This window comes from Bombina bombina, chromosome 7 (genome assembly GCF_027579735.1).
Source record: "Bombina bombina isolate aBomBom1 chromosome 7, aBomBom1.pri, whole genome shotgun sequence".
NCBI classification, from domain to species: Eukaryota; Metazoa; Chordata; class Amphibia; order Anura; family Bombinatoridae; genus Bombina; species Bombina bombina.
Genome location: NC_069505.1, coordinates 355005056 through 355018674, shown reverse-complemented (window position 1 = coordinate 355018674; position 13619 = coordinate 355005056). Strand labels below are relative to the sequence as shown.

General features: G+C 42.4%; 1 protein-coding gene across 1 annotated transcript in view; it reads right to left on the bottom strand.

Moving 5' to 3' along the window:
- The window catches only part of NUP210 (nucleoporin 210), a 1597588-nt gene that overhangs the window by 567274 nt on the left and 1016695 nt on the right, over nucleotides 1-13619 (bottom strand). Inside the window, 1 exon segment of the mRNA XM_053721041.1 lies at nucleotides 13285-13365. Within this exon segment, the coding sequence (XP_053577016.1) occupies nucleotides 13285-13365 (81 nt within the window).

Here is a 13619-nt window from a genome sequence, read left to right as displayed (position 1 = left end):
TGAATTAAGATGTCGTCTAGGTAAGGCGCCACTGCTATGCCCCGCGGTCTTAGAACCACCAGGAGGGACCCTAGCACCTTTGTGAAAATTCTGGGAGCAGTGGCCAACCCGAAAGGAAGAGCCACAAACTGATAATGCTTGTCCAGAAAGGCGAACCTGAGAAAATGGTGATGATCTTTGTGGATAGGAATGTGCAGATACGCATCCTGTAGATCCATGGTAGTCATATATTGACCCTCCTGGATCATTGGTAAGATTGTCCGAATGGTCTCCATCTTGAATGACGGGACTCTGAGGAATTTGTTTAGAATTTTGAGATCCAGGATTGGTCTGAAAGTTCCTTCTTTTTTGGAACCACAAACAGGTTTGAGTAAAAACCCAGCCCTTGTTCCACAATTGGAACTGGGTGGATCACTCCCATTGTATGTAGGTCTTCTACACAGCGTAAGAACGCCTCTTTCTTTGTCTGGTCTGTAGACAAACGAGAAATGTGGAACCTTCCCCTTGGAGGGGAGTCCTTGAATTCTAGAAGATATCCCTGGGATACAATCTCTAAGGCCCAGGGATCGTGTACGTCTCTTGCCCAGGCCTGAGCGAAGAGAGAGAGTCTGCCCCCCACTAGATCCGGTCCCGAATCTGGGGCTACCCCTTCATGCTGTCTTGGAGGCAGCTGCAGGCTTCTTGGCCTGTTTACCCTTGTTCCAGCCCTGGTAAGGTTTCCAGGCTGCCCTGGGTTGTGAAGTGTTACCCTCTTGCTTTGCAGCAGGGGAGGATGAAGCGAGACCGCTCTTGAAATTTCAAAAAGGAACGAAGATTATTTTGTTTGTTCTTTGTCTTAAAGGACTTGTCCTGAGGGAGAGCATGGCCTTTTCCCCCAGTGATTTCTGAGATAATCTCTTTCAATTCAGGCCCGAAGAGGGTATTTCCTTTGAAAGGGATGTTCAGTAGTTTGGATTTTGACGACACATCGGCCAACCAGGACTTCAGCCATAGCGCCCTGCGCGCCAGAATGGCGAAACCTGAATTCTTTGCCGCTAACTTAGCTAGTTGGAAAGCGGCATCTGTGATAAAAGAATTAGCCAGCTTAAGAGCCTTAATTCTGTCCATAATGTCCTCATATGAGGTCTCCGTCTGGAGCGCATCTTCCAGCGCCTCGAACCAGAAAGCAGCTGCAGTAATTACAGGAACAATGCACGCTATAGGTTGGAGAAGAAAACCTTGTTGAACAAAAATTTTCTTAAGTAAACACTCAAATTTTTTATCCATTGGGTCTTTAAAAGCACAACTGTCCTCAATTGGTATGGTTGTGCGTTTAGCAAGTGATGAAACAGCCCCTCCACCTTAGGGACCGTCTGCCACGAGTCCCGCGTGGTGTCAGATATGGGGAACATTTTCTTAAAAACAGGAGGGGAAACAAACGGAATACCTGGTCTATCCCACTCCCTAATTACTATATCCGCAATCCTCTTAGGGACCGGGAACACATCAGTGTTAACAGGCACTTCTAGGTACTTGTCCATTTTACACAATTTCTCTGGAACCACCAAAGGGTCGCAGTCATTCAGAGTAACTAGTACCTCCCTGAGCAATAAGCGGAGGTGTTCTAGTTTAAATTTAAATGCCAACATATCTGAGTCTGTCTGAGGAGCAACATTTCCCGAATCGGAAATTTCTCCCTCAGACGGCACATCCCTCGCCCCCATTTCAGAGCGTTGTGAGTGTATATCGGATACGGCTACTAAAGCATCAGAATGCTCAGAATCTGTTCTTAAAACAGAACTATCACGCTTTGCAGGTAACACAGGCAGTTTAGATAAAAACACTGAGAGGGTATTATCCATAACTGCCGCAGAGTCTTGCAAGGTAAAAGAGTTAGACGCACTAGAGGTGCTAGGCGTCGCTTGAGCGGGCGTAACTGGTTGTGACACTTGGGGAGAGGATAACGGGCTAAACTCATTAACTTCTGTCTGAGAATCATCTTGGGCCACATTTTTAAGTGCAACAATCTGTTCTTTAAAATGTATAGACATATCAGTACAAGTTGGACACATTCTGAGAGGGGGTTCCACCATGGCTTCTAAACACATTGAACAAGGATTTTCCTTAGTGTCAGACATGTTTAACAGACTAGTAGTAAGACAAACAGGCTTAGAAAACACTTTAATCAAGTAAAAACACACTTTGCAAAAAAACGTTACTGTGCCTTTAAGAGATAAAAAAGGCACACAATTTTCCAAAACAGTGAAAAATGCAGCAAACTTTTCGAAATTTTCACAGTATGTACCTAAAGCATTGGTAAGATTGCACAACTAGCAAGAAAAATGATTAACCCCTTAATGCCCAAAACAGATCAATAGCAAGCTAACAACCGGTTAAAACGACTTCAGCACCTTGCCACAGCTCTGCTGTGGCCCTACCTGCCCTTAGGAACCAGATTTGTGGGGAAAAAGCTTCTTATAGGCCCTCAAACTGCAGCAGGACCCTCCATGTGAAACAGCCTAAAGATCTAGTCAGTCTAACTGCGCATCTGAGGCGCAAAATTAGGCCCCTCCCACCTTACTCCGGTGTTGTGAGGCCTAAAGAAACACTCCTAAGTGTTATAATAATAGCCATGTGGGTAGCAACCCCTGAAAGAAACCCAAAGGAACCTCAAAGTGTCTCAAAAAAACGATATTTATTAGTAAAAACCGTTTGCCATAAAAACATAATTTATGCTTACCTGATAAATTCCTTTCTCCTGTAGTGTGGTCAGTCCACGGGTCATCATTACTTCTGGGATATTAACTCCTCCCCAACAGGAAGTGCAAGAGGATCACCCAAGCAGAGCTGCTATATAGCTCCTCCCCTCTACGTCACACCCAGTCATTCGACCGAGAACCAACGAGAAAGGAGAAACTAAAGGGTGCAGTGGTGACTGGAGTATAATTTAAAAATTTAGACCTGCCATAAAAAACAGGGCGGGCCGTGGACTGACCACACTACAGGAGAAAGGAATTTATCAGGTAAGCATAAATTATGTTTTCTCCTGTTAAGTGTGGTCAGTCCACGGGTCATCATTACTTCTGGGATACCAATACCAAAGCTAAAGGCTCCTAACGCTGGTTTTGGCCGCCCGCTGGTATTTGGAGTCAGTGATTAAAGGGTCTAACGCTCACTTTTCAGCCGCGACTTTTCCATACCGCAGATCCCCCTACGCCATTTGCGTATCCTATCTTTTCAATGGGATCTTTCTAACGCCGGTATTTAGAGTCGTTTCTGAAGTGAGCGTTAGAGCTCTAACGACAAAATTCCAGCCGCCTGAAAATAGCAGGAGTTAAGAGCTTTCTGGCTAACGCCGGTTCATAAAGCTCTTAACTACTGTTCTCTAAAGTACACTAACACCCATAAACTACCTATGTACCCCTAAACCGAGCTCCCCCCACATCGCCGCCACTCGATTAAAATTTTTAACCCCTAATCTGCCGACCGCCACCTACGTTATACTTATGTACCCCTAATCTGCTGCCCCTAACACCGCCGACCCCTGTTTTACATTTATTAACCCCTAACCTGCCCCCCACAACGTCGCCGCCAGCTACTTAAAATAATTAACCCCTAATCTTCCGACCGCAAAGCGCCGCCACCTACGTTATCCCTATGTACCCCTAATCTGCTACCCCTAACACCGCCGACCCCTATATTATATTTATTAACCCCTAATCTGCCCCCCTCAACGTCGCCGACACCTGCCTACACTTATTAACCCCTAATCTGCCGAGCGGACCTGAGCGCTACTATAATAAAGTTATTAACCCCTAACCCGCCTCACTAACCCTATAATAAATAGTATTAACCCCTAATCTGCCCTCCCTAACATCGCCGACACCTACCTTCAATTATTAACCCCGCTATTCTAATAAATGTATTAACCCCTAAAGCTAAGTCTAACCCTAACACTAACACCCCCCTAAGTTAAATATAATTTACATCTAACGAAATTAATTAACTCTTATTAAATAAATTATTCCTATTTAAAACTAAATACTTACCTGTAAAATAAATCCTAATATAGCTACAATATAAATTATAATTATATTATAGCTATTTTAGGATTAATATTTATTTTACAGGCAACTTGGTATTTATTTTAACCAGGTACAATAGCTATTAAATAGTTAAGAACTATTTAATAGTTACCTAGTTAAAATAATAACAAATTTACCTGTAAAATAAATCCTAACCTAAGATATAATTAAACCTAACACTACCCTATCAATAAAATAATTAAATAAACTACCTACAATTACCTACAATTAACCTAACACTACACTATCAATAAATTAATTAAACACAATTGCTAAAAAAAAATACAATTAAATAAACTAGCTAAAGTACAAAAAATAAAAAAGAACTAAGTTACAAAAAATAAAAAAAATATTTACAAACATAAGAAAAATATTACAACAATTTTAAACTAATTACACCTACTCTAAGCCCCCTAATAAAATAACAAAGCCCCCCAAAATAAAAAATTCCCTACCCTATTCTAAATTAAAAAAGTTACAAGCTCTTTTACCTTACCAGCCCTGAACAGGGCCCTTTGTGGGGCATGCCCCAAGAATTTCAGCTCTTTTGCCTGTAAAAGAATAAATACAATACCCCCCCCCAACATTACAACCCACCACCCACATACCCCTAATCTAACCCAAACCCCCCTTAAATAAACCTAACACTAAGCCCCTGATCGGAACAGCCAATAGAATGCGAGCTCAATCTGATTGGCTGATTGGATCAGCCAATCGGATTGAACTTGATTCTGATTGGCTGATTCCATCAGCCAATCAGAAAATTCCTACCTTAATTCCGATTGGCTGATAGAATCCTATCAGCCAATCGGAATTCGAGGGACGCCATCTTGGATGACGTCCCTTAAAGGAACCGTCATTCGTCGGGAGACAACGGAAGAAGAGGATGGATCCGCGTCGCCTGCTTCAAGATGGACCCGCTACGCACCGGATGGAAGAAGATCGAAGATGCCGCTTGGAGAAGATGTTTGCCGGTCCGGATGTCCTCTTCTTGCCGGATAGGAGGAAGACTTTGGAGCCTCTTCTGGACCTCTTCAGCACCGGATGATGGATCGCCAACCCCCGCTTGGGTTGGATGAAGATGTTGGAGCCAGGACGGATCGGTGAACCTGGTATGGTGAAGACAAGGTAGGAAGATCTTCAGGGGCTTAGTGTTAGGTTTATTTAAGGGGGGTTTGGGTTAGATTAGGGGTATGTGGGTGGTGGGTTGTAATGTTGGGGGGGGGGTATTGTATTTATTCTTTTACAGGCAAAAGAGCTGAAATTCTTGGGGCATGCCCCGCAAAGGGCCCTGTTCAGGGCTGGTAAGGTAAAAGAGCTTGTAACTTTTTTAATTTAGAATAGGGTAGGGAATTTTTTATTTTGGGGGGCTTTGTTATTTTATTAGGGGGGTTAGAGTAGGTGTAATTAGTTTAAAATTGTTGTAATATTTTTCTTATGTTTGTAAATATTTTTTTATTTTTTGTAACTTAGTTCTTTTTTATTTTTTGTACTTTAGCTAGTTTATTTAATTGTATTTTTTTTTTAGCAATTGTGTTTAATTAATTTATTGATAGTGTAGTGTTAGGTTAATTGTAGGTAATTGTAGGTAGTTTATTTAATTATTTTATTGATAGGGTAGTGTTAGGTTTAATTATATCTTAGGTTAGGATTTATTTTACAGGTAAATTTGTTATTATTTTAACTAGGTAACTATTAAATAGTTCTTAACTATTTAATAGCTATTGTACCTGGTTAAAATAAATACCAAGTTGCCTGTAAAATAAATATTAATCCTAAAATAGCTATAATATAATTATAATTTATATTGTAGCTATATTAGGATTTATTTTACAGGTAAGTATTTAGTTTTAAATAGGAATAATTTATTTAATAAGAGTTAATTAATTTCGTTAGATGTAAATTATATTTAACTTAGGGGGGTGTTAGTGTTAGGGTTAGACTTAGCTTTAGGGGTTAATACATTTATTAGAATAGCGGTGAGCTCCGGTCGTCAGATTAGGGGTTAATAATTGAAGGTAGGTGTCGGCGATGTTAGGGAGGGCAGATTAGGGGTTAATACTATTTATTATAGGGTTAGTGAGGCGGATTAGGGGTTAATAACTTTATTATAGTAGCGCTCAGGTCCGCTCGGCAGATTAGGGGTTAATAAGTGTAGGTAGCTGGCGGCGACGTTGAGGGGGGCAGATTAGGGGTTAATAAATATAATATAGGGGTCGGCGGGGGTTAGGGGCAGCAGATTAGGGGTTCATAGGGATAACGTAGGTTGCGGCGGTGTACGGAGCAGCAGATTAGGGGTTAATAATAAAATGCAGGGGTCAGCGATAGCGGGGGCGGCAGATTAGGGGTTAATAAGTGTAAGGCTAGGGGTGTTTAGACTCGGGGTACATGTTAGAGTGTTAGGTGCAGACGTAGGAAGTGTTTCCCCATAGGAAACAATGGGGCTGCGTTAGGAGCTGAACGCTGCTTTTTTGCAGGTGTTAGGTTTTTTTTCAGCTCAAACAGTCCCATTGTTTCCTATGGGGGAATCGTGCACGAGCACGTTTTTGAGGCTGGCCGCGTCCGTAAGCACCGCTGGTATCGAGAGTTGCATTTCCGGTAAAAATGCTCTACGCTCCTTTTTTGGAGCCTAACGCAGCATTTGTTTGAACTCTCGATACCAGAGTTAATTTTATGGTGCGGCCAGAAAAAAGCCCGCGGAGCGTTAACAGCCCTTTTACCGCCAAACTCCAAATCTAGGCCAGAGACTCTTCGAGCCGAGGAAATAGCCATTAAAAACAGAACTTTCCAAGATAACAATTTGATATCAATGGAATGAAGGGGTTCAAACGGAACACCCTGTAAAACGTTAAGAACTAAATTTAAACTCCATGGTGGAGCAACAGTTTTAAACACAGGCTTAATCCTGGCCAAAGCCTGACAAAAAGCCTGAACGTCTGGGACTTCTGACAGACGTTTGTGTAAAAGAATGGACAGAGCTGAGATCTGTCCCTTTAAGGAACTAGCAGATAAACCCTTTTCTAAACCTTCTTGTAGAAAAGACAATATCCTAGGAATCCTAACCTTACTCCATGAGTAACTCTTGGATTCGCACCAATGTAAGTATTTACGCCATATTTTATGGTAAATCTTTCTGGTAACAGGTTTCCTAGCCTGTATCAAGGTATCAATTACTGACTCCGAAAATCCACGCTTTGATAAAATCAAGCGTTCAATTTCCAAGCAGTCAGCTTCAGAGAAATTAGATTTTGATGTTTGAAAGGACCCTGAATCAGAAGGTCCTGTCTCAGCGGCACAGACCAAGGTGGACAGGATGACATGCCCACTAGATCTGCATACCAGGTCCTGCATGGCCACGCAGGCGCTATTAGAATCACCGATACTCTCTCCTGTTTGATCCTGGCAATCAATCGAGGAAGCATCGGGAAGGGTGGAAACACATAAGCCATCCCGAAGGTCCAAGGTGCTGTCAAAGCATCTACCAGAACCGCTCCCGGGTCCCTGGACCTGGACCCGTAACAAGGAAGCTTGGCGTTCTTGCGAGACGCCATGAGATCTATCTCTGGTTTGCCCCAATGTCGAAGTATTTGGGCAAAGACCTCCGGATGAAGTTCCCACTCCCCCGGATGAAAAGTCTGACGACTTAGGAAATCCGCCTCCCAGTTCTGCACGCCCGGAATGTGGATCGCTGACAGGTGGCAAGAGTGAGACTCTGCCCAGCGAATTATCTTTGATACTTCCATCATCGCTAGGGAGCTTCTTGTCCCTCCTTGATGGTTGATGTAAGCTACAGTCGTGATGTTGTCCGACTGAAACCTGATGAACCTCTGAGTTGTTAACTGAGGCCAAGCCAGAAGGGCATTGAGAACTGCTCTCAATTCCAGAATGTTTATTGGAAGGAGACTCTCCTCCTGAGTCCATGATCCCTGAGCCTTCAGGGAATTCCAGACAGCGCCCCAACCTAGAAGGCTGGCGTCTGTTGTTACAATTGTCCAGTCTGGCCTGCTGAAGGGCATCCCCCTGGACAGATGTGGCCGAGAAAGCCACCATAGAAGAGAATTTCTGGTCTCTTGATCCAGATTCAGAGTAGGGGACAAATCTGAGTAATCACCATTCCACTGACTTAGCATGCACAATTGCAGCGGTCTAAGATGCAGGCGTGCAAAGGGTACTATGTCCATTGCCGCTACCATTAAGCCGATTACCTCCATGCATTGAGCCACTGACGGGTGTTGAATGGAATGAAGGACACGGCAAGCATTTTGAATCTTTGTTAACCTGTCTTCTGTCAGGTAAATCTTCATTTCTACAGAATCTATAAGAGTCCCCAAGAAGGGAACTCTTGTGAGTGGAAAGAGAGAACTCTTCTCTTCGTTCACCTTCCACCCATGCGACCTTAGAAATGCCAGTACTAACTCTGTATGAGACTTGGCAGTTTGAAAGCTTGACGCTTGTATCAGAATGTCGTCTAGGTACGGAGCCACCGAAATTCCTCGTGGTCTTAGTACCGCTAGAAGAGAGCCCAGAACCTTTGTGAAGATTCTTGGAGCCGTAGCCAATCCGAATGGAAGAGCTACAAACTGGTAATGCCTGTCTAGGAAGGCAAACCTTAGATACCGGAAATGATCTTTGTGAATCGGTATGTGAAGGTAAGCATCCTTTAAATCCACTGTGGTCATGTACTGACCCTTTTGGATCATGGGTAAGATTGTCCGAATAGTTTCCATTTTGAACGATGGAACTCTTAGGAATTTGTTTAGGATCTTTAAATCCAAGATTGGTCTGAAGGTTCCTTCTTTCTTGGGAACCACAAACAGATTTGAGTAAAACCCCAGTCCGTGCTCCGACCGCGGAACCGGATGGATCACTCCCATTAGTAAAAGATCTTGTACACAGCGTAGAAACGCCTCTTTCTTTATTTGGTTTGTTGACAACCTTGAAAGATGAAATCTCCCTTTTGGGGGAGAGGATTTGAAGTCCAGAAGATATCCCTGAGATATGATCTCTAACGCCCAGGGATCCTGGACATCTCTTGCCCAAGCCTGGGCGAAGAGAGAAAGTCTGCCCCCCACTAGACCCGTTCCCGGATCGGGGGCCCTCAATTCATGCTGTCTTAGGGGCAGCAGCAGGTTTTCTGGCCTGCTTGCCCTTATTCCAGGACTGGTTAGGCTTCCAGCCTTGTCTGTAGCGAGCAACAGCTTCTTCCTGTTTTGGTGCAGAGGAGGTTGATGCTGCTCCTGCCTTGAAGTTACGAAAGGTACGAAAATTAGACTGTCTAGCCCTAGGTTTGGCTCTGTCTTGAGGCAGGGCATGACCTTTACCTCCTGTAATGTCAGCGATAATTTCTTTCAAACCGGGCCCGAATAGGGTCTGCCCCTTGAAAGGTATGTTAAGTAATTTAGATTTAGAAGTAACATCAGCTGACCAGGATTTTAGCCACAGAGCTCTACGTGCCTGAATGGCGAATCCGGAATTCTTAGCCGTAAGTTTAGTTAAATGTACTACGGCATCTGAAATAAATGAATTAGCTAGCTTAATGGTTTTAAGCTTATTTGAAATCTCATCTATAGTTACTGAGTCGAGAGTCTCTTCCAGAGACTCGGACCAAAATGCGGCCGCAGCCGTGACAGACGCAATACATGCAAGGGGTTGCAATATAAAACCTTGTTGAACAAACATTTTCTTAAGGTAACCCTCTAACTTTTTATCCATTGGATCTGAAAAAGCACAGCTATCCTCTACCGGGATAGTGGTACGCTTAGCCAGAGTAGAAACCGCTCCCTCCACCTTAGGGACCGTCTGCCATAAGTCCCGTGTGGTGGCGTCTATTGGAAACATTTTTCTAAATACAGGAGGGGGGGAAAAGGGAACACCAGGCCTATCCCACTCCTTAGTAATTATCTCTGTAAGCCTCCTAGGTATAGGAAATACGTCAGTACTCGCCGGTACCGCATAGTATCTATCCAGCCTACATAATTTCTCTGGGATTGCAACTGTGTTACAATCATTCAGAGCTGCTAATACCTCCCCTAGCAGTACACGGAGGTTTTCTAGTTTAAACTTAAAATTTGAAATATCCGAATCCACTCTATTTGGATCAGAACCGTCACCTGCATAATGAAGCTCTCCGTCCTCATGTTCTGCAAGTTGTGACGCAGTATCTGACATGGCCCTATTATTATCAGCGCACTCTGTTCTCACCCCAGAGTGATCTCGCTTACCTCTAAATTCTGGTAATTTAGACAAAACTTCAGTCATAACATTAGCCATGTCCTGTAATGTGATTTGTAATGGCCGCCCTGAGGTACTCGGCGTTACAATATCACGCACCTCCCGAGCGGGAGATGCAGGTACTGACACGTGAGGCAAGTTAGTCGGCATAACTTTCCCCTCGCTGTTTGGTGAATGATGTTCAATTTGTACAGATTGACTTTTATTTAAAGTAGCATCAATGCAATTAGTACATAAATTTCTATTGGGCTCCACCTTGGCTTTAGCACATATAGCACAGAGATATTCCTCTGAGTCAGACATGTTTAACACACTAGCAATTAAACTAGCAAACTTGGAAATACTTTTAAACTCAATTTACAAGTAATAGAAAAAACGTACTGTGCCTTTAAGAAGCACAGAAAAAAATTATGACAGTTGAGTAACAATGAACCGGAAAAAACTATAAAATCAAATTTTTCCCGGTAAAAAACACAATTTAGCAAAGGATTGCCCCCATTAGCAATGGATAACTAACCCTTAAACAGCAGAAAAAATGTACAGTAAAATAAACGTTTTTTATCACAGTCAAAGCACAATCTCACAGGTCTGCTGTGAGTGATTACCTCCCTCAAAATAATTTTTGAAGACCCTTGAGCTCTGTAGAGACGATCCGGATCATCCAGGGAAGAAAACAGACTTGTGACTGAATTTCTGATGCGTAGTAAAAGCGCCAAAATAGGCCCCTCCCCCTCACATACAACAGTGAGGGAAGATCAGTAAACTGACTAAACTTAAAATAAATGACAGCCAAGTGGAAAAACAGTGCCCAAAAACATTTTTTCACCCAGTACCTCAGATAAATAAACGATTTAACATGCCAGCAAAAACGTTTAACATCAAATAAAATGAAGTGTCATTAGAAGCCTGCTGCTAGTCGTTCCCACTGCAAGTTAGGCTAAAAGTTTCATGCATACAGTATAATCCCAGTGAAGTGCCATTCCCCAGAATACTGAAGTGTAAATATACATACATGACAGCCTGATACCAGTTGCTACTACTGCATTTAAGGCTGAACTTACATTATATCGGTATTGGCAGTATTTTCTCAGTCAATTCCATTCCTCAGAAAATAATATACTGCTACATACCTCTTTGCAGGTTAACCTGCCCGCTGTCCCCTGATCTGAAGTTTACCTCACTCCTCAGAATGGCCGAGAACAGCAAAATGATTTTAACTACGCCGGCTAAAATCATACAAAAACTTAGGTAGATTCTTCTTCAAATTCTACCTGAGAAGGAACAACACACTCCGGTGCTGTTTTAAAATAACAAACTTTTGATTGAAGATATAAAAAACTAAGTATAATCACCACAGTCCTCTCACACATCCTATCTATTAGTTGGGTGCAAGAGAATGACTGGGTGTGACGTAGAGGGGAGGAGCTATATAGCAGCTCTGCTTGGGTGATCCTCTTGCACTTCCTGTTGGGGAGGAGTTAATATCCCAGAAGTAATGATGACCCGTGGACTGACCACACTTAACAGGAGAAATAGTGTCAACCAGCCTAAATTAGCCCTGTTCTGTAAGCTTGTAATTCTATACTTAGTCTCTGAATAAAGCTTACCCTTCCCTCATGGGGATATCATCAGTCCTTTTCTAGCATTATCACAGTCTTGTCTAGAAATAAATGACTGAACATACCTTATTGCAGCCTAACCTGCAAACCGTTCCCCCCAACTGAAGTTTTCTGGTACTCCTCAGTCCTTTGTGGGAACAGCAGTGGATTTTAGTTACAACATGCTAAAATCATTTTCCTCCCTGCAGAAATCTTCATCTCTTTTCTGCAGGAGAGTAAATAGTACAAACCGGTACCATTTAAAATAACAAACTTTTGCTTGTAGAACAAAAACTACAAATCTAACACCACATTCACTTTACCCTTCCGAGAGGGACCCTATTGCTTAGAGCCGGCAAAGAGAATGACTGGGGGGTGGAGCTAGAGGGGGAGCTATATGGACAGCTCTGCTGTGTGCTCTCTTTGCCACTTCCTGTTAGGAAGGAGAATATCCCACAAGTAAAGGATGAACCCGTGGACTGGATACACCTTACAAGAGAAATGAAACGATCTTACCGGGATCAACGCCGTGGAACAGGAATACGGTCTTTAAAGTTTGACGAATAGTAGCATTGCCTCCGCGATGGACTTGAGAGAAGAAAGCAGGCAGCGGAGCGAAGTTTAACAACGCTGATTGCTTGAGGAACTGTTAACATGAGTCAGGATGGTTTCGCAGAAAGAAACTTCCTGCATCTCCGGACTCTAACTTTCATCCAAGCCGTCACTGAGATACTGACAGGACTACTTAAAACTCCTGTCCCATGTCGAAGAGTACTACCCTCCATAAGAGACAAAAACCAAAATTAAAATTCTGACGCGTCTCTGCCAACCTCCTGAGCCGAAAGGCAAAGAATGACTGGGGGATGAGGGGAGTGGGAGGAGTATTTAAGCCTTTAGCTGGGGTGTCTTTGGCTCCTTCTGGTGGCCAGGTTCTTATTTCCCAAAAGTAATGAATGCTGCTGTGGACTCTTTCCATTTAAGAAGAAAAAAATAGTACAATGTTCCTTTTAAGAGAAGGGTAGAAATTGTATGAACTGTGTCACCCCAGTTCCTAAGATTGGTCATGCCAACATAAATAATAATGCTACATAGTATAATTCCTTTAAACCGCAAAAACACACCATAGTTCCATTTTGTTTACAAGCATCCATGTTATATAATATACATTTATCTAACCAAATTAGCAAAATAAACACTGTGTATCCGTCTTCCGCAAAATGTTGCTACTATTGCTTTATATGTTTGCTTTATACGTTAATTCTATTTAGGGATAATAAATTAATCTACATATTATACAAGCCAAACTTTAAGTGCATCAAAAGATAAAAAAAAATTGCAGTAATTTAAATATAAAATAAATAAATACAAATAACATGCAATAATAAAACCACCTGTGTACCGGTCTTCACTCTTGTTATAGGTGCATGAATTCTAACTGCTTTAAGCTGAACAACCTCAACTTCTACTTTATCCTGCAAAGAAAATGCATAATGTTAGTTATGGGCAAGGCAATAATTATGCATAGTCCATTTGGCTGATATGGATTCAAATGCAAATTTTGAAGACTAGTGAAAAGAAGAGTACAATTTCAGCATTAATAATACCAACATTGATACACACAATTGTATGAGATGTAGAACAGATGTATTGAAAATGGATGCAGACATAGAACTCTAGACCCTGATTTCTCAACAGCCAGGCCACGGCTCATTCTCGGGCCTTGACA